Raw genomic sequence first — 19,364 nt, forward strand, 5'->3', positions numbered from 1 at the left:
CCACGAAAAAAAGAAGAGTTACAATCTACAACAAAGAACCGGGGGAGTGCGTGAAAATACGTCTCATATAACACCGCTAAGCTTTTTTATTCCCAGTTATACTGTGCATTAAACCATCTCTTATGCAGCCTTGAAAGATATGGACAGCATTCCTTGGTCACTCGCTTAAAGGACCCCTTTACTTAAAGGAGTGCCAACCAAGGATGTAAAAGTTTCTTCCCTCTTATAGCACTAGCAACATTATCACTATTGCTGTTTTCACATTAAACTAATAAAAACAACAACCTCTAACTGCTGCACAACCACTGTGCCTTCCCTTCCAGTTACTGCCCATGTTTGATTATATGTTAGAGCTGTATTTATTGTTAATTGAACCATTATTTTCTGTCGTTTCGCATACTTTTAATTTAGTGTAGTAACCGGTATGAAAAATAATTATTCTGGAGCAATTCATATACTTACTGATTATTTATCTAATGAAGAGTGCTATCTGGCTCTGTTGCAAAAGGTTTGGGGGAAAATGTTGGGACACTTGATGAGAAAAGGTGTCGGTCAAACCAAGACACATGGTCATCCTATGCCACATAAACCAAGGGTACTTGGCTGTGAAAGAAAAATAAACATACCTGAACTATACTTCTAGTTTGCACCAGGTTAGGGAGATGCTGGAGGGAAATCTATTATTATTATTATTATTATTATTATTATTATTATTATTATTATTATTATTACTATAAGCCTGACCCCAATACACAACATATATTGGTCATTCTACAGAAATGGGACCCCTGAGGTTCCACAATATTGAGAATTTGATGTGTTGGTTATTCCGAATGGAAACACATTAATTTCGTAGAACAAGCTGAGCTGAAACAGGGAGGGAGGTGGAGGAACGTGAAATTAACCCTACAACGTATGCATGAATATGCTGGTGCAGGAATGCCATAGTTTACCTAACGGTATTTATATATTTACGTTCCAATACACTGGATTCTATACCAAAATGTCTTATTGTGGGATATTTTAGGACTGTTTTCTGGAGGTTTACGATACATCAAACCCCTCTTCCTTTTTCCGACTGCCGTATCGTGTCTTCTAGAAAGAAATACCGAAGATTTTCAAAGCTCCGAGAATTTATTAAAAACAAACAGCACGTTTTTTTCTAGTTTACACGTCATTAACTCTGCAAATTGGTAGTTCGAAGTGATTCGTCCTTGTTTTAGTAACGAGCAACCCATTAGTGCCACTGTACTCATTTGAGGCTACTTTGTCATTTTTTGTAGCATTTTAAACCGGCATCCGCCTGTTATTTTAATTTTCTCTTTAACGACACTGTTATGATAACTCTAATTTTGTTGACCACAAAAGTTGTGTCTAAATGTAATATTTCAAATTACATCAATACAGCTCGTGTTCCTATTTTTTAAAAGAGAAAATAATTTGTTACTTAAATTGATCTTACCCGCTGGTCATCAGTCCACCTAGTGCTAGCCACGGGTATTGCAGCCCCTTTCATTTCGAAATTCCAAAGTATATTAACTACTTTAATAAAGATGCACGCACTAGTCTAAGCAATTCCTAACATTATTTATTATTATTATTATTATTATTATTATTATTTATTATGCAACTGTAAATGCAAAGATTTACAAAAATGGATATCACTCTTTTTTTCTTTTTTTCTTTTTTTTTTTTTTTTTTAGGGCATACATAGTTACACTGCCGACCCATTCTCACCATGCATCCAGTTAATTATACGATGTTGTCTTTCTGAAGTTCTCAACTCATTCAAATTAGTTTTCTTTTCAAAACAAAACGCTTTCATTGATTAATGAGAATAGTACTACTGTATTAATCACTACATTGATGAACACACCGCGCTGTATGCGCCTCACAACAACAAATTAGCAATTGGGAATTACCGCGTCATTGAAGTGGTTACATTCTCGATTCTTCACAGCCAGTGTTACAGCAGCAGCAGCACCATAGCGCAGCGACAGGCAGAGGCAGGTCTGAGCTGGGAGTTTGGCTGCGCACACACTCCGCTACAGTGAAGATATAAGGCGGCAGAGGAGGGCGAGCAGGGGGAGTCCAGTAGGACAGAACTACGACTTGGAAGGTCGGTGTGCGGGTATCAGTTCACGTCCTGCCCTTGTCATCACACAGTAATGTTATTTATTTAGTATAATACGATTTGGAGGTTTCGCATGAGCTATGTTAGCTGAGACAAACAGATTTTTCTTTTTGTTTTGGGTACACAATGCGGCAGTAATGTTGCAAGAGGAACGCAAGGCTGGAGTAATTTTATTTGAACGGGAATGCTGTTGTGGACTACTCTAAAGGGTTTGCGATAAAAGGAAAATAAACAAAAAAAAAACAGTTGCTGTATAGTAAACGATTTTATATACATGTATATTGTTTATCTGCAGAAAAATGCTGATTTCTTTCACTGTTATCCGCCTGCCGTCATAGGTAATGTATTTGAAAGGCAGCAAAATCAACACCTGTCATATGTCTAATGCTATTAGCGTGTGGCTTACGTTATGTAATTCCCAAAGCCACCATTATCTATTTATTTACAGTACTGTATATACTAATGTTGTGCTTACATCAATTATGTATGTCTATTTGCCTTAGCTAGACTGCGTCACTTTTAAGCATAGTACAGAGTAATCCCTTCTTATTACAACCAGTCATTTTCTGTGTTTTGAATGGTGTTTCAGCTTGCCTTTGACATGGTGGATCCACCAGATGCTGAGGAGGAAGGCAGAAGCAAAGAGCCAGGGCCTGACTGTTCAGCTGCGACAGCTTCTGCCGCTGCTGCCACAGGAGCTCCCAGTCCCCAGATCAGAAATGGACCAGACCCTGCCTCGGAACCATCCCTCCCAGGCAGACAGAGAGAGCAGTCCCCCAAGCTGCACCTGGATCTCTTTAATTTCGATTCTCCCGAAGCCGAAGGGAGTCGCTACGTCCTGACCAGCCCTCGCTCCCTGGAGGCATGTGCGCGCTGCGGGGTCAAGCCTATAGTGCTCCTGCAGCGCTCCGTCAATGACTTCGCCAAGGAGGCCCCCGGTGAGTCCATGCAGGTAGCGGAGGGGCTGTTCGAGGTCTATGAGAGAGAGAGGCAGGGCAAACTCAGGGAGTGCCGTGAAGAACGGGAGCGTATTATCAAGGAGGAAAAGAGGCGAATTAGTAACTCGGTCAGCAGCAGCCTACCGTGCTCTCCTGCTGGTAGGCCAACAGGGCTGGGAGTGTCTAGTATTTCCACAAAGGCTGCCCCGGCTCCTGCTACTAGTGCTGCAACAACAACGCGTAATGGTGCCACTCCTGCTGTTAAGACAAATGGACATGCAGCACAACCCAAGAAAAAAGGGAAATGCCGTTCCCTGGATTCTAAACCGAAGAAACGGGAACCCTGCCACTCTACAACGACTAGCACCACCATGCGGACCTCCTCGGAGTCAGGGGCCTCCTCATTCAGCTGGGACAGCCCTCGGGACAGCAGGGACAAGTGGCCAAAGGCATCAAGCCCTAGAGTGCGGACAGTGGCCTCCCTGAACTCCCTAATGGGGCGCAGCCTGAGCCTGGGGGACCTGAGCCACTCGCCACAGACCACCAAGAGGGTAGAGCGGATCGTGAAGGATGTGAAGCGCCGAGGGCTGAGCGAAGTGCCGGAGAGGGACCGCAAGATTGCGGCACTCATGCTAGCCAAGCACCAGGAGGAGCACATCATGAGCCAGAGCCGCTACATGGCGCACCTGCAGTGGGACAGCGAGCGGCGATTGGAGGAGCTGAGCAGGGAGAGGGAGGAGAGGGAGAAGCAGCGCGCTGTCCTGCAGTGTCAGCGTATCTGGCACACCCAGGTCTCCAGCCGGCAGAGGCAGCTGAGCCAGGAACAGAAGGAGATGGCCACCATCAAGCAGCGGCAGGCGGAGGAGAGCGAGGAGAAGTGGAGGGAGCTGGCTGAGAGGCAGAAGCAGTCCAGGCAGGACAGACTGAGGCAGACAGCCGGGGAGGAGAAGCAGAAGAAGAGCCACCAGGAACACAACCTCAAAGCCCTGGAGGAGGAGAGAAGGGCGATATTGGAGCAGGAGCAGCAGCTGCTGCAGGATAAGCTCACGATGGCCGAGCTGAGGAAGCAGGAGCGTGAGCATCAGCAGCAGAAGGAGCTCAGGGGCCTCAACAAGGCAGAGAAGCTGAGGCACAAAGCCCTGATCAGGGAAATCGTCAGGAGGGAGGCAGAAGAGAGGAAGCTGGCCAAGCGCACTATGGAGGACAAGCTGAGCAGGTCCATGGAGAACTATGAGCAGATCCAGGAGCGCAGGAACCAGGAGCTGAGGGAGAAAGCCAAGAAGGAAGAACAACACATCAAGAAGGCCCAGCAGGCTGCAGAGAAGAAGGAGAAGGAACAGAGAGAGCACCTGGAAAGCCTAGCCAGGGAGTCGGAACGCAGGGCACAGCAGGCAGCTCAGGTGGCAGAGGAGAGGGCGCAGCAGAAGGCGTTGAAGGCCGTACAGAGCCGGCTGGAGAAGGAGAAGATCCAGAGGCTGAACAGGCAAAGGGTGGAGGAGGAGGAGCAGCAGAGAAGGCAGGAGCTCCTGATGTCCATCGAGAAGAAGCTGGAGAAGAGCGAGCAGATCTTTCGGGAAAAGAGGGCTGTGCTGGAGAGTGCTCGCTCCATGGCACGTGCCTCCTTCCACGTGAGAGACCGGGTGCGAGATGAGACCAACATGCGTACCTTTGACAAGATGGCCCTGGAGGCCCAGCTTCAAGCCAGCCTGATTGAAAAATAACATCTGGGTCTGTCCACAGCTCAGCTAGCATTGAGCACTCCAGCTGGAGATCTAGGGGGGTGTCTGGGAAGTTCTAGTGGGAATATACAATTAGTAGTGCGCTGTTTTAGGTGAAGCTCTGAAACTGAACCTTTCTGTACTTCCAAGGCAATATATTTTCAAGTCAAGTTCCTAACCCTCTGAATAGACAGGAGCAGCTTGCTTCCTATACTGGTTCAAGTCTGGCAACCTGGTGGGCCCTATGCATAAACTTTAAGTATTGTTTTTTTTTTTTTTTCAAAGTGCTTTGAAAAAACAGCATAAACTAGTAAAGTCTCTCTGAAACAGTTGAGAGGAGTAAACTGCATACTGGTTTTTTTTTTTGTTTTTTTTTTAAACTCATCACAATGGTCTTAATTAAAAAAAAACAGACCAAACATTCCTTGATTTGAGTTTTACTCTTCACAGCATGAACCAGTGCTGAATGGTCTTGGGATATTTTGCTGCCTCTGTAGATTGGCAAAAAATTGTTTGTGGTGTAAAACAACAAGTCTACCATAAAAATGATTGTATTCATTTTTTCTAACTGTATGGACTGTATATTGTATGTTTAAACATACATGCTGGAAACTATTCATTAAATGGTTTGAGGGTTCCTTATTGTCAAGCTCCAGACAACTGCTTGGAATTGAAGCATGATAGGCGCTATATAGACAGTAAGTGCAAAGACCCATTTCTGTGAAAGGAATACAACATTTTGAATGGTATATAATTAACAATCAAATCAAAACTGTTCCTCTTCTCACTAGTTTTTGTGTGTGTTTGTTTTACTGTTGCCATTGTTTTAATACAGCCCTTAATGTTCATTTAAACAAAAGCTGTTTGCACCTTGCTATCAGGCCTTATATTATTATTACTGAAACAATAGTACTTGATGTCTACAGAGGGCTCCTCCAGAATGTTGATGTCAAGTTTTCCATCTCATGTTAGGTAGGTGGTACGGCACCCATGCTGACCATTGGGCTGGTCGTCTGTGAGAAAGAGAACACACAAGAAACAATGCCAACCAATAGGCAGCCTGAGAAAAAGCCAAGGGACCAGCTTTACAGACTCTGCCAAATGCCTCTTTGAAACTGAACTCTGGCGCAATGAGAGTGCCCATCGTTGTGAATTTACCAATGGAAATTTTAATTAAAATGTGCCGCAGTTTCACACTGGGCATTGTGAGGGACCAGAGCCGAGATAAATTTATTACACAGGTATGGGATTATTATTATTACTATTATTATTATTATTATTATTATCTTGGACAAACTTGTTTTTGTCATTGTACAGTGTCTCCTCTTTATTTCAATGTCTGACTTACACATAAAAACAAAACTTCAGATATTAATACAGGAAAATAGAGGACTTTTTACTGTCAACATGGCCAATTCACATTAGTGAATTATTGCAAGGAGAAATATCAAAGGAGCACTTTATTTTACTACTGACAACAAAAAGAAAGTACACTGTTTAAACGATATGAAGTGCTGATATATCTATATAAAATAATTGTGGGTTTTTTTCACATTTTTATTTTTTAAATTAATGCCGTAGTTAGTACTTGCTATTGTACAAAACTACAAATGCTGATAGATTTGAATTAAAAAAAAAATGTTGTATTGCCTTCAGTGTAGTATATATGCTGCACTGTTTATAGTAAGTGAGAGAAAGACACTGGGTTTGGATTTAAATACCATAATGATACAAGGATTTTGCAGAGATTAAAGACAGGCAATTGATATAAGGGCAAATTCAGGATTTCATGTAGGTCATTTCTAAACACCTGCCAGATTCTTGCATTGATTTTATTCCTCTTTTTATTTTTTGCAGTTATACTCGATTCAGTTTCAATACTGGCTCACTTCAGCAGTTATTCATGACAATTTACTATTTATTTAGTGACTGACCCGTAGTTGTACAAACCATTTGGAAATTATACAGTAGAAAAAAGCGCAGTGCTGTCTCTGTATATCTCTATCTTATTTACTTTAAATAAGTGTAGGGCCATTACAATGCACGTATTCAATTTTTGTAAGCAACCACTTTTGTCAGCACCACAGTGAATTACCCAAATTAGTGAATTAACAGTTTAATCAAACTGTAAACCACAGTTGGAGTTTATAAGAGAGTTTCACAGAATTTGAGAATTTGCATCAACCACCTTGTTTTAGAGGCACTCCAGGGATAGCCATATGCAGTCCATTGTGATTCATTCCCCAGAGCTGTAAAGTGATGAAATAAAATCCAGCTGTCTTATCCTAAAAGGGTACATGGCCCTCATTAAGGAGGGACAATCCTATTCTGTTTTGCCTCCTGAGCTAGAGTTGTCATTTATAACTTTCTACTGCTGCTAGTTTAAACAGTAGGTTTGAAGCGTGGAGGGAATGCTTTGGTCCCAACAGATAAAACTGCAATCTTAGGGGTGCTGTAAACCTCTGTCAGTAACGGGTACTTTCACACAGTAGAGTGGTGGAAATCTAATACCTCCCGCTGAGTGGATGTATCCAGATTTACCCAGTAAGATCTGGTGTAGATTCCTGCTGTGTGTCTCTCTTGCAAATCCTTTTCCTTTGCACATTCTGTGATTCCCCACAGTAGACGCTACAGCAGGCACTCACAGAAGCCAAAGCAATCAGAAAAAACAGCCCTTATGGACTATGCTCACTGATGCAGGCCGTCGCTATGGTGATAAGGATGAGTGATGCAGCTAGTTTAAAGCTGGAGTCAGAGTTACTGAATCTCTGCATGAATCTTTTTTTTGTATTAGTGCTTACAGTGTTGTTTTTCCCATTGTACAGCTGACATTATTATTATTAATATTATTATTGTTATTATTATTATTGTTATTATTAGTAGTGTAGTAGTCATAGTAGTCATAGTTGTGATAATAATAGTTATTATTATTTTAGAATCAATTTTTTTTCCACATTGGAACTGTACGTTACAAAACAATAGATATGAACTCTTAGTAAGCGTTGTGGAGCACTGCATCACTGAAGACAGGTTAAAGAGTTTTTTAATGTATTGTTTATTCAGCTTGTGACAGACACTATTTTTTCTGAGTGCCGTTGCAGTTGCACAATTCACTTGTTTTAAGTTCAAATATTATTTTTAATGGGGACTAGTGGCACTGCAGACTACTAGCCTTGCCTGCCTTTCAGTTCTGGGGGCCTGGGTTTCACAAAACAAGCACCACACAATTCAGAACGTTTTCAGTCAGTGTTTGGGAGAGCCCTGGGGTTGAACGGCAGACGGGGAGTTCAGGGCAGGATTGAGGTGCGCTCTCTCTCGCTCTCTTTAATGCGTGATGTTCATACCCTGGGCGACACTGCAGCAAAGAGTCTGTATCAGATAATCCCAAACTATGGATGAAATTGATCTCACCCAGTAACTGAGTCCTGACAACACCCGTTCAGAATGTACTGCAGTACTGATGCTGCAGTATTGGGGATGCAGTAACCTTGCAGCAGGACAACAACCTACACATAGGACCAGTTAAACAAAACATCAAATGAACAACTCAAGTGATGTTCATTTAACAGATTTCCTATTCATGTACCATAGTTTACAGTGGTTTTTAATATGCTTTACTAAACCTAAAAACTTACCTGTGCTTCACCATGCTTTCTCTATTACACTTTCTTATACTTTTGGTAAGATAAACTTTTCTCAGGAGTCTAAAGAAACACATTGCTTTACCTTTGCTGTAGCCCATGTTGCCTTTATCGCTGCGGCAGTGTATTTATTTAAATACTCTATTCCTCAGTGCTTTTAAAAGTAAAAGCTGAGAAATTTATTGAAACAATTGGGATTATGTTTTAAAATCCATTGTTGCGATACGAATTGTATTGCTTATTGAGTTGCATTTCATAAATATAGCACTTTATATAGCTTGGTTTTGCACAACAGAGTCGCTGCACTCTCAGTAAACAGCACTTGCTGCACGGTATTTGGGTTTTCTTGAATTAAAATTACAAAAATTTAAGCATGAATGTACTAATGCAAAAAATATCACTGCCACTATTACTACGCAGTCGTGGACTTTATTTACTTCTTAATATTTTCACATACACTGTAATTTGAGTGGACGCTAAGGTACTTGGAGGAGCAGGTAGAGAGACAACTCATAGGAAGCAAAAACACAATTATAGGGAAACAGTTAGACTACAGGTTCGCAAAAACAAACCCAACCAATACTGCACTCTGCTTTTTATTCTAGTTTCAACCGTTTTTCACATATAACACCACACAGGAAGGGGTTTCTAATTTAAATTAATTCATTTATAAGTTCATCTTAAAGGTGTTGTGGCACTCACATGTATCTAAGAGCTGTTATCTCATTAGAATCAAAGCTAATCAGTAACACCATCAAGGGGAGGACAGTGTTTTTATTTTTGTGCACATCTCTAGATATATTTCCAGATTTTGATATCTAGTTTGTATTCGGCTGCATTCCAGGTGCACAGAGAAATGCAAGAAGGTCACGAATCAGCAAACAGTCAGCCTGTGTTGAGTCTGTCCTGTCAATGTGCAAGCTAGGGAAGATGCAGAAATACATTCTGTATTGAGAGGACGTTCCAAACAGAGTGGCGAAATCAAGTTCAAAGCATAATGTTCATTATTAAGACCGTAATACAAAACTGTTGGTTTTCTGTAACCCACGTGTGCAGACAGTTTATCCCAGAACAGTTAATCCATAAACACAAAACAGAAAACCCAACCAGCAAACTGTTTTTTTTGTATTAATACTACAAAAAATCCCATCTACCTACCTAACTTTAGAAAGCTGGGATACAGCAAGCCAACAGTTTTTTAAGGGTGGCCCAGAAAATCATGGGACAGATGTCTGTATGCAGAACGGCTGGGGTGAATTTGTTGCCCATTTGAACCCACTCAGAGCCCTTGCCTGATGACTAAATATATTAGGTGTCCCTGAATATTACTTTTGTAATCAATGGTCAACTATCCAAAGGCAATAATTCCAGAAGGAAAAAATGACATTGAAAGTAAAATTTGTTTTTTTTTTATATATAAAATCAGAAAGTCAAGGAGACAGACTTTTTGGCTTGTGCCTTCTTAAGGGCACTGTTTAGTACAGGGGTGTCCAATCACAGTCCTTCGAAGGCCATCCCACTCCAGGTTAAACAGGTTAAATTATATAATTAGCTACTTTAGAGTCTGGATGAGGAAATTGGTTCAATTTAGAACAGTAGAAGGGCCAACTTTGGCCACCTCTGGTATGGTACACTGAGGAAGGCACTAGTCCAGGGCTTCCCAAACCCATCCTGTAGACCCCAGTGTCTTCTGGTTTTCACTCCAGCTAAGCTCTCAAGTACTTAACTGAGCCCTTAGTTGAACTGATAATTCTCTTAATTAGACCTTTTGAATTGTTTTCAGCTCTTAAACAGTTGGAGATTTCAAGTTAATGATAAAGACCAGGTTTGGGAAGCTCTGCACTAGCCAAAGCGTTTGTCAATCAATCTGAGTGCTTCAATATTTTTCTTAGTGGTGAACTCTGACTGGATTTAAGCTAAATATTAATTTTCAATTACAGCGTACTGATTGAGCAGCTTGGGTGTAGGCTTTACATTTCAGACTGGAGTGAATCAGCTCTCTAGGGCCAGTGGTGTTGTTGTTAAAGCAGGTTTTGAACAAGCAATGGGAATGTATTTTCAAGAAACTGTGAATTGAAATGCTGTGAATGTAAATTGCAATGTGTAAGAAGGCCAAAAGGCAGCACTTCCCATAGCAGCAACTTTAAAAAAAAAAAAAAGATTTTTAACAGTTTTCCGATTGCATGCTGTTCTGTAATTTGGGCCCTTAAAACTGAATCACTGGCCTCAGAATGGCTTAGTACCTGAACCCCATAAGATTAAGGTTTCCAATATTATTAACTAGCAACTGAAAAAACTAGCCAAGTACAGATTATCCATTTCACAAGATTTCCAAATCTGTGGCACTAATAAAAAATGTTATTAGAATCAAATGGAAAACACACCTTACAGTTTCACAATAGACGTACTGTGCAGAATTCATGCTTATGACCCTGGTTGGTAAACTTGCTTCCCTGATTTACACAACCTACTCAACACTTTGAAGATGCAAGAGAATTTTTATTGTGAAACAACAGTTAATGAAAAAAAAAACTGAAATGGCTTGGTTACATAAGTATTCACCCCCTGAGTCAAGCTTTGGCAGCAATTACAGTTGTGAGTCTTTTGGGGTAAGTCCCTACCAGGTTTGCACATCTGGATCGTGCAATATTCGCCCATTCTTCTTGGCAAAATTGTTCAAGTTCTGTCAAGTTGGATGGGGATCGTTGGCGGACAGCAATCTTCAAGTCTTGCCACAGATTCTCAATCAGATTCAAGTGCGGGCTTTGACTGGGCCACTGTAGGACATTCACTGTCTTGTTTTTAAGCCACTTGAGTGTCACTTTGGCTGTGTGCTTGGGATCATTGTCCATCTGAAAGGTGAATCTCCTTCCCAGTCTTAAGTCTTTTGCAGACTGAAGCAGGTTTTCCTCAAAGATTTGCCTATATTTAGCTCCATCCATTTTGCCCTCTACCCTGACAAGCTTCCCAGTCCCTGCCGATGTGCTGTGTTGGGTTTGCGCCAGACATAAAGCTTTGCATTTAGACCAAATAGTTCAATTTTTATTTCATCGGACCACAGAATCTTTTGCCACATTTTTTCAGAGTCTCCCACATGCCAAGCAGGATTTTACATGGTCTTTTCAGAAATGGCTTCCTTCTTGCCAATCTTCCATACAGGCCAGATTTTTGGAGTACCTCAGCTATTGTTGACACATGGACAGTTTCTCCCATCTCAGCCATTTGAACGCTTCTCTGACCAATGCCCTTCTTACCCGGCTGCTCAGTTTGGGAGGACAGCCTGCTCTAAGAAGATTCTGGGTGATGCCATATACCTTCCATCGTTTCCAATTTTTTTATACGGTTTTCTCCCCAATTTAGCGTGCCCAATTATTATTTGTATCCTCGGCTCACCGCTCGCAACCCCCCCACTGACTCGGGGAGCGGAGGCCAATCCGTCATTTTTCGCACTGCGGATCCACAGTGAGGCCACCAGACCTACAACGCTGGAGGACAACACAGATCTGGAGGCTCCACTGCTCCCACCCGCAGCGCTCGGCCTATTGTGCGCCACCCCCTAGGAGCTCCCGGTCACGGTTGGTTGAGACATAGCCTGAACTCGAACCTACGATCCCCAGACTATAGGGCACATCCTGCACTCCACTGGATGCGCCACTCGGGAGCCCCCTACCTTCCACTTCTTAATGATCAACTTGACTGTGCTCCAAGGGATATTCAATGCCTTTGAAATCTTTCTATACCCCTTCCCTGATCTTTGCCTTTCCACAACTTTATCCCGGAGTTGTTTTGAAAGCTCCTTGGTCTTTCTGGTAGTATCTTTGCTTTGAATGCACTACCCAACTGTGAGACCTTACAAAGACAGTTGGAGTTGACAGATCGGAGAAAATTATAATACAGGGGACCCTTGACAATGTTGCTTGTGCTAAGAGGCAAGAATATGGATTTAAAGGCTTGGTTTAGCACTCCTTTAATACTCTTCTTACTTTAGTTTACACTGATGGACATGGAAATGTATCATATTGTTAAATCCCTTTTAGTGGTATGTTGAACCTTGTCTAATCTTGTTTCTTGTTTTGCATACAGTATAACCTGCAACTTTCCGTGGAAATGTTTGTGTTATTTTATTGCTCATTGCCTTTTGTGTGAGGGTACGGGCCTCCCTCTGTAACTGTATGAATGTTTAAGCAACTGCAGTATAACAATAACATGACTATACCATGGAATGACCTGTATCCTTCCCACTAAGCAACACTATGTATTCTCTCAGTAACTGCCTGTAAATCAGGATCAGGCTGGTTCTTTTCCAAGTTTTTGTATTTAAATCGATTGTCATAATAATGGCAGTTCTGATATACTTTATATACAGTATATATTTTATATGATTATTTTACTAATAAAAATGTGTTATTTGTGTCCAAAAGTCAGTCTGTATCATTATTTTTTGTTATTGTTATTATCCCTTGCAGGTAAGTTTGGGGCCCTAGTCTGTTACCCTAATGAAAGCCCCAGCCGGACCATTATCAGAGCACAGCATCACCAGCGTTGGCAACACAATGAATTCTGTCCTGACTCAGCAGCACACTGTGTGGTAGTGATGTGGTACTGCAATGGATTACAATCACTGTTTCACACACTGCGATTAAAGATCAGTTTGGTAAGATGTTATGTAAAAAGAAAGTACATTGTAGAATCTACATGTAACCTTTATCTCCAGTAAATATTTTATTAAAAACATGGTCCTGCTTTCTTTAAGGGGCGCACTTTTAAATGTATTTATTGTTAACCAGAATAGTAACGCATTAACAAATTATGTTAATTTTTTGAAAAGGAACCGAAACTCACAGGCACCCCTGGGTTAGGGTGGCAAAATCTGCAGGGACTGTTTCTCCATCATGTGCTACAGCGCCCCCCTCTGACCTGTAGATCTGCTGAGCTGTTGTGGGGATTGCTGGAGTAAGGGAATCTAATTGGACATTCTACATAAAGTGAATGGCAATGACGTGGTTTCATCATTTTAGGTAGTGTGCCATGTTGAGGAAGTTAGTTTTGAAAATGTAATCTGTTACAAATCTAAATTATTTAAACAAAACTGTAATTATTTACAGTAATTTATTATTCTGATTTTTTTTTTTTTTTTTTTTTTTTTTAAACTAGGTACAGTTACAAATACCGTAGTTACTTCTCAGGCACAGTTTCCATTTATTTTCCAGTGATATTTTTTTCTTTATACTGTTTAAAGATCCAGCTATTGAATCCACTTGTTTCCTCCTATGATTTAACTTTCTAGCAAGATGATATGAAGAGCACATTAACGTAAGGAATGATTTGCACTATTGAAACCCTTTCTAAAATTCCATGTCATGCATTAGTCCTTTTTGTTATTGTAACTAAAAGTAACTATGTTCTTTTTTCACATAAAATGTAATCTGTTATCTGTCTGAAAAAGGAACCATTACAGTTACAAGTTACTGAAAAATGTAGTCAGATTACAGTACATGCAATGCATTACTCCCCAGCACTGGTGGTGCATATAATAGAGTTGTGCAGAATCTCATTATACTTACTCAATATTGTCTTTAAAAAGTATTTACTGGCAGACCGTAAACAGTCTTGGTGCACCAGTATGGCAGTAAAATGTCAGCACCCCAGATGAGAGAAAAGTCATCTTCCAATTGGCTTCTAAAACACTCAATGCAGAAGTTAATTACCATTGATTAGGACTCAATTGAAAACGTGTGGGGAGGACAGCTTTGTGGATTTATTGAATACTTTTCGCTCACTGCTTCCTAAAGACAATAACAAGTACTAGTAATGGGTGTATGCATAATCCCAGTGTAGAGAGTAAAAAAGAAAATGTAGAATAAAATCATAGGTGATCAGAACTTCAATCTGAACGCAAAACCATACAAGAAAACAAAATAAATCACCAGAAAGCAAAGCTGGAACAGCTCAAGAGAGTATCAGCTCCAGGATGAAATTTTGCATAGAAGAAAATCAGCAATTCTAATGAGGTCCTTCTCATGCTGTGTGCTTGAAGCAGGTTGTGGTCATTCCTCAGGGAGCAGCCTGTGTGAGCTCTGGACCCCTGCTTGGATCTCACAGGCAGAATGAGGCACCACATAATTAGTACTGCACTCCAAGGACCCCTGCCCTAGATTACGAGTGAGAGCCTGCTGAGTGAGAACTGACAGACAGACAGACGGAGAGCTCACTCAATTAGATGCAACGTGCCAGTCAGATTAACTGATCTTTTACAATTCGTTTGTGATGGAAATATAGGCCAGGTTGGTTACACAGCACCAAAAGAAGGTATATTTACATTTTAGGTTGTTTCGTCTCAGAAAGTCAAAATCGGTCTCCTTGTGCCCCCTTGTAAAGGATCTGGGCACCACTGAGGAAAGTCATCTCCAGGATCTGTGGGGTTATTACTATCTATTCCCCCTCAATTGTAAGCAGTGTTGGGGAAGTTACTTTTTAAAAGTAATCTGTTACTTAAACAAAATTTCAAATAGGTACAATAACTAGTTATAGTTAAATAGTTACTTCTCAGGACAATTTAAATACAGAGATTATTTTATTTTTTTAGTCTTTGAAGATCCAGCTATCGAACCCACTTATTCTCTCCTCCGAAGCCATTTTCTACAAGACAATATAAAACAAGTGATATGTAAGGCTTTACATTAACTTTTAGATCAATTTTTTAATGTAACTATGTTATATTTTCACGTAACATGTCATGCATGTTGTTATCTGTCTGAAAAAGGAACCATTACAGTTACAAGTTACTGACAAATGTAATCAGATTACAGTAATGCGTTGCATGTGATGTGCTACTCCCCAACACTGATTGTAAGGTACAAGAAAAAGAATGACATTTGAAACTACTCTCCCTTTCACAGATATATATATATATATATATATATATATATATATATATATATATATATATATATATATATATATCTGTGAAAGGGAGAGTAGTTTCAAATGTATATATATATAGACACACACACACACACACACACACTGAGTGTACAAAACATTAGGAACACCTGCTCTTTCCATGAAATAGACTGACGAGGTGAATCCAGGCGAAAGCTGTGATCCCTTATTGACGTAACCTGTTAAATCCACTTCAATCAGTGTAGATGAAGGGGAGACAGGTTAAAGAAGGATTGACACAATTGAGACATGGATTGTGTATGTGTGCCATTCAGAGGGTAAATGGGCAAGACAAAAGATTGAAGTTAAATTATTAACTGAATAATAACCCAAGTGAAGGTTTAAAGGTACAACAGTATGTTGAGAGCCAGAGTTATACATTGTGGCTATAAACAAGGAAAGCTGTACATATATATGGTTTATATACAGAATTATGTACAAATAGATAGCTAATAACAGGACACAATGGCCGAAGAAAAGAGCCTAAGGGGATTGTCTACTGCAGTGTAAACATTTCACACAGAGGAACAGGTTCTGGTCAATCAACCTAACGAATACCTAAACAGGGAGCTCCCTCCTGGTGTCCTGCACCATTCAAGTTTCAAAACCCATCTTCTTATTACTGCCAGCAATATTATTGCTTCTTGAGTTTACTTTAATACACATATGGTTTTCTTTAACACACACACACATTAGCTTAAAAGTTGCTCTTGCTTCCTGACAATCACTTCCTGTTCTGTAGGTCATTGTCTAATTGTGATCTAAAGTTGTTAGGTATCAGGAATAAGCAGATTGAATTTGAATCTATAGTGCTGTCTTGCAATATCTACACACAATGGTTGTAGCTAGCAGGACACAAAAGATATCCAGCACAAAGAAAGGGGGCCAATGATGATGTTGCTGATAAGAGATAAGAAAGGAGATTTAAAAATATTTTGCTATGGACTATATATATATATATATATATATATATTATATATATATATATATATATATATATATTCTTGGGGTGGTTGATTCTGCGGACGTCTTGGATATATATATATATATATCCAGAACTGCAGAACTCAATATATAGAAGCAAAAACAAACTCCTGACTTCACTAACACTGTTTTCACGCTTTAACAAAATTAATCCAGCAATTGAATCTGGCAGTGAAATCCGGAGAATGTGGCTTTACTCCCTTTTCTGTTCACACTATTATCCCAGATTTGCTGCAGTTTAGTTTTTCTTCAGCTGGGGTTCACTCTGCAGTGCAGTTCTTTGATCTGTGCATGTGTAAAGAACATCTTTACATGCATGACACAAAAAAGTAAGTTGCATTATTTTTTAATGTGGCTCAGTTTGTTTATAGATGCTAATGCAGAGTAAAATTAGTTTAGTAATAATTAATGCAGACTAAAAAAATTGTAGCCAGGATGGTGGATTAGCTAGTGCAGTAATTGCAGTCACAAATGCACTCAGGTAAGCATGAACAAAACAGGTTCGATGTCTTGCTTCACAACAAACTCAGCACAGCTCTGAAGTGCCAGTGTGAAAAAGAGTCTAAATCTGTTCCATCTGCTCCGAAGGGTTTCTATCAGAAGTGTCTCTGCTTGCCTGCTGGAAGTGATCCAGGCAGTCTTGGCTTTTCCACCTCAGAACTTTGTTCTACCCAGCTTCTTAATTAATAACAAGCTCCATTCAGGAAGTAGTTAAATAGTCCATTACCCTGCACCAGTTAAAGGATCCATTCCCAGTAAATGTTGTTAAGAAAGGCATACCTGAAAATTATGATAACCAATACACACATCTGTTCCCTTTCATCTAATGAATGATCAATAAAGTAAAGTAAACAGGGTATAAATGACATATTTCATTTTTAAGCTCAAGCATGAGCAAGATTGTTTACAAACAGGGACCCTTTTTGCTAGCTGCACCCTAAATCTACTTATTGCTAAGCTGTCTGCTTTATTGAACTAAATACATCTGCATGAAACAAACATTAATATACCAGATTTATAAAGTACAGAATCCATTTCTGGCAATGATTAATTGGTTTGACTAGAAAGACATTCCCAACAAAGTAGATTTTAGTATGACCATCTTTGCTGTAAGTCAGATTACACTGTGTAACAAAAAAATAAAGTTTTTTTGTTCCTGGGTAGTAAGTGTTATTTCTTAATTGCTTATGCCTCAAAAGTATAGAACATGGCTACTATTCCCCACAAACTTTGCTTTTGTGACCAGGACAGTGATATTTCAAAATATCACTATTTCCAATGGGAAAATGGGCAAATGTGTGTCTTTTCGTTCACATAAAGTCAGAAAAAAACAACATATGAATCCAAATTAACATGTATTTATACTAAAGTAATACAAAGATGACTACAAAAGATTTAGAAGTGAGTAGTTTTTCGAGATTTACAATTATTTTACAATTATACTGTAACCCAGGAACAAAAATTGTGTTACATAGTGTTATCAATATCATAGCGCTAACTAAAGGACACAAAGTTTACTGCGCTTGTATAAAATCTTGAACTCTGTCTTATATTGTATCCACTCTGAAGACTCATTGTACACTATATGCACTCTGTACACGGTTATCACTTAAATTGTATTCAATTCCTTTTTATTAAGATGCAATGCAATATTTGAATTTAATTCCAGTCAATCTCATGCTGAGGGGTTTAGTATAATCAGTGTTTGTGTTCTGATATAGCAGATTGCACAGAGAGTTAAACAGAGGTCCAATGAACGCTATATATTGAAATGATACACCAGTATATATACAGTGGCTCTCAAAAGTATTCAGGCCCCCTTTGGACTTTTCTACATTGTATTGTTTTACAACATGCAATAACAATGTATTTAATTAAGAGTTTTTGCCACTGATCAACACAAAAAAGTCCACAATGTCAATGTGAAAAATAAAATCTACAAATTGTTCGAAATTAATTACAAATATAAAACAGAAAATCATTGATTACATAAGTATTCACCCCCTTTGCTATGACACACCTAAATACCTCTGGTGCAACCAATTGTCTTTAGAAGTCACATAATTAGTTGAAATGAGTCCACCTGTGTGCAATTAAGGTGTTTCACATGATTTCAGGTTAAATACATCTATCTCTGGGAGGTCCCACAGTTGGTTAGTACGTTTCCTAACAGAAACTACATCATGAAGACGAAGGAACATTCAAAGAAAATCCAGAATAAGGTTCTTTAAAAGCACCAATCGGATAGGATATAAGAACATTACCAAGGCATTGAACAGTCACAGTAAAGTCCATTATTCAGAAATGGAGAGAATATGGCACAACTGTGAATCTGTCTAGAACAGACCATCCTCAAAAACTGAGTATCTTGGCAAGAAGGGCACTAGTCAGGGAGACCACTAAGAGGCCTATGGCAACTCTAAAGGAGTTCAACAGCTGACCCTGTGCATATGGCAACAATATCCCGGATGCTTCACAAAACTGGCCTTTATGGGAGAGTGGCAAAAAGAAAGCCATTGTTGAAAAAAACTCACATCAAATCTTGGTTAGAGTTTGCCAGAAGGCATGTGGGAGACTCTGAGACCAAGTGGAAAAAGATTCTATGGTCTGATGAGACTAAAATAAAGCTTTTTGGCCTCAACACTAAGCGCTATGTTTGGCGCAAGCCTAACACCATACATCATCCTGAGAATACCATCCCTACCCTGAAGCATGCTGGTGGCAGCATCGTGCTATGGGGATGCTTCTCTGCGTCAGGGCACTGGGCCTCAATCCAATTGAGAATATGTGGAAAGAGTTGAAAATTGCTGTTCACCAAAGGTCCCCATCCATCTTGACGGAGCTTGAGCAATTTTGCAAAGAAGAATGGGCAAAAATTGTAGTGTCCAGATGTGCAAAGCTGGTAGAGACTTATCCAAATAGACTCATGGCAGTAATTGCTGCCAAAGGTGCCTCTACCAAATATTGACTCAAGGGGGTGAATACTTATGCAATCAATTATTTTCTG

The 19,364-nt window shown here is 39.9% G+C and overlaps 1 protein-coding gene across 2 annotated transcripts in view; it reads left to right on the forward strand.

Moving 5' to 3' along the window:
* Nucleotides 1-1,955: 1,955 nt before the first annotated feature.
* LOC121324935 (coiled-coil domain-containing protein 177-like) overlaps nt 1,956-19,364 on the forward strand; it is a 31,009-nt gene continuing 13,600 nt past the window's right edge. Inside the window, exons 1-3 of one of the 2 annotated variants that reach the window (XM_041267141.1) lie at nt 1,956-2,119; nt 2,724-6,031; nt 12,898-13,528. In XM_041267141.1, coding sequence (XP_041123075.1) covers nt 2,736-4,793 — 2,058 coding nt within the window. In that variant the 5' untranslated portion in view covers nt 1,956-2,119; nt 2,724-2,735 and the 3' untranslated portion in view covers nt 4,794-6,031; nt 12,898-13,528. Of the gene's footprint in view, nt 2,120-2,723; nt 6,032-12,897; nt 13,529-19,364 lie in introns of those variants that run through there. The other variant, XM_041267142.1, reaches the window with a different exon arrangement.

Source organism: Polyodon spathula, chromosome 12 (genome assembly GCF_017654505.1).
Source record: "Polyodon spathula isolate WHYD16114869_AA chromosome 12, ASM1765450v1, whole genome shotgun sequence".
Lineage (NCBI taxonomy): Eukaryota > Metazoa > Chordata > Actinopteri > Acipenseriformes > Polyodontidae > Polyodon > Polyodon spathula.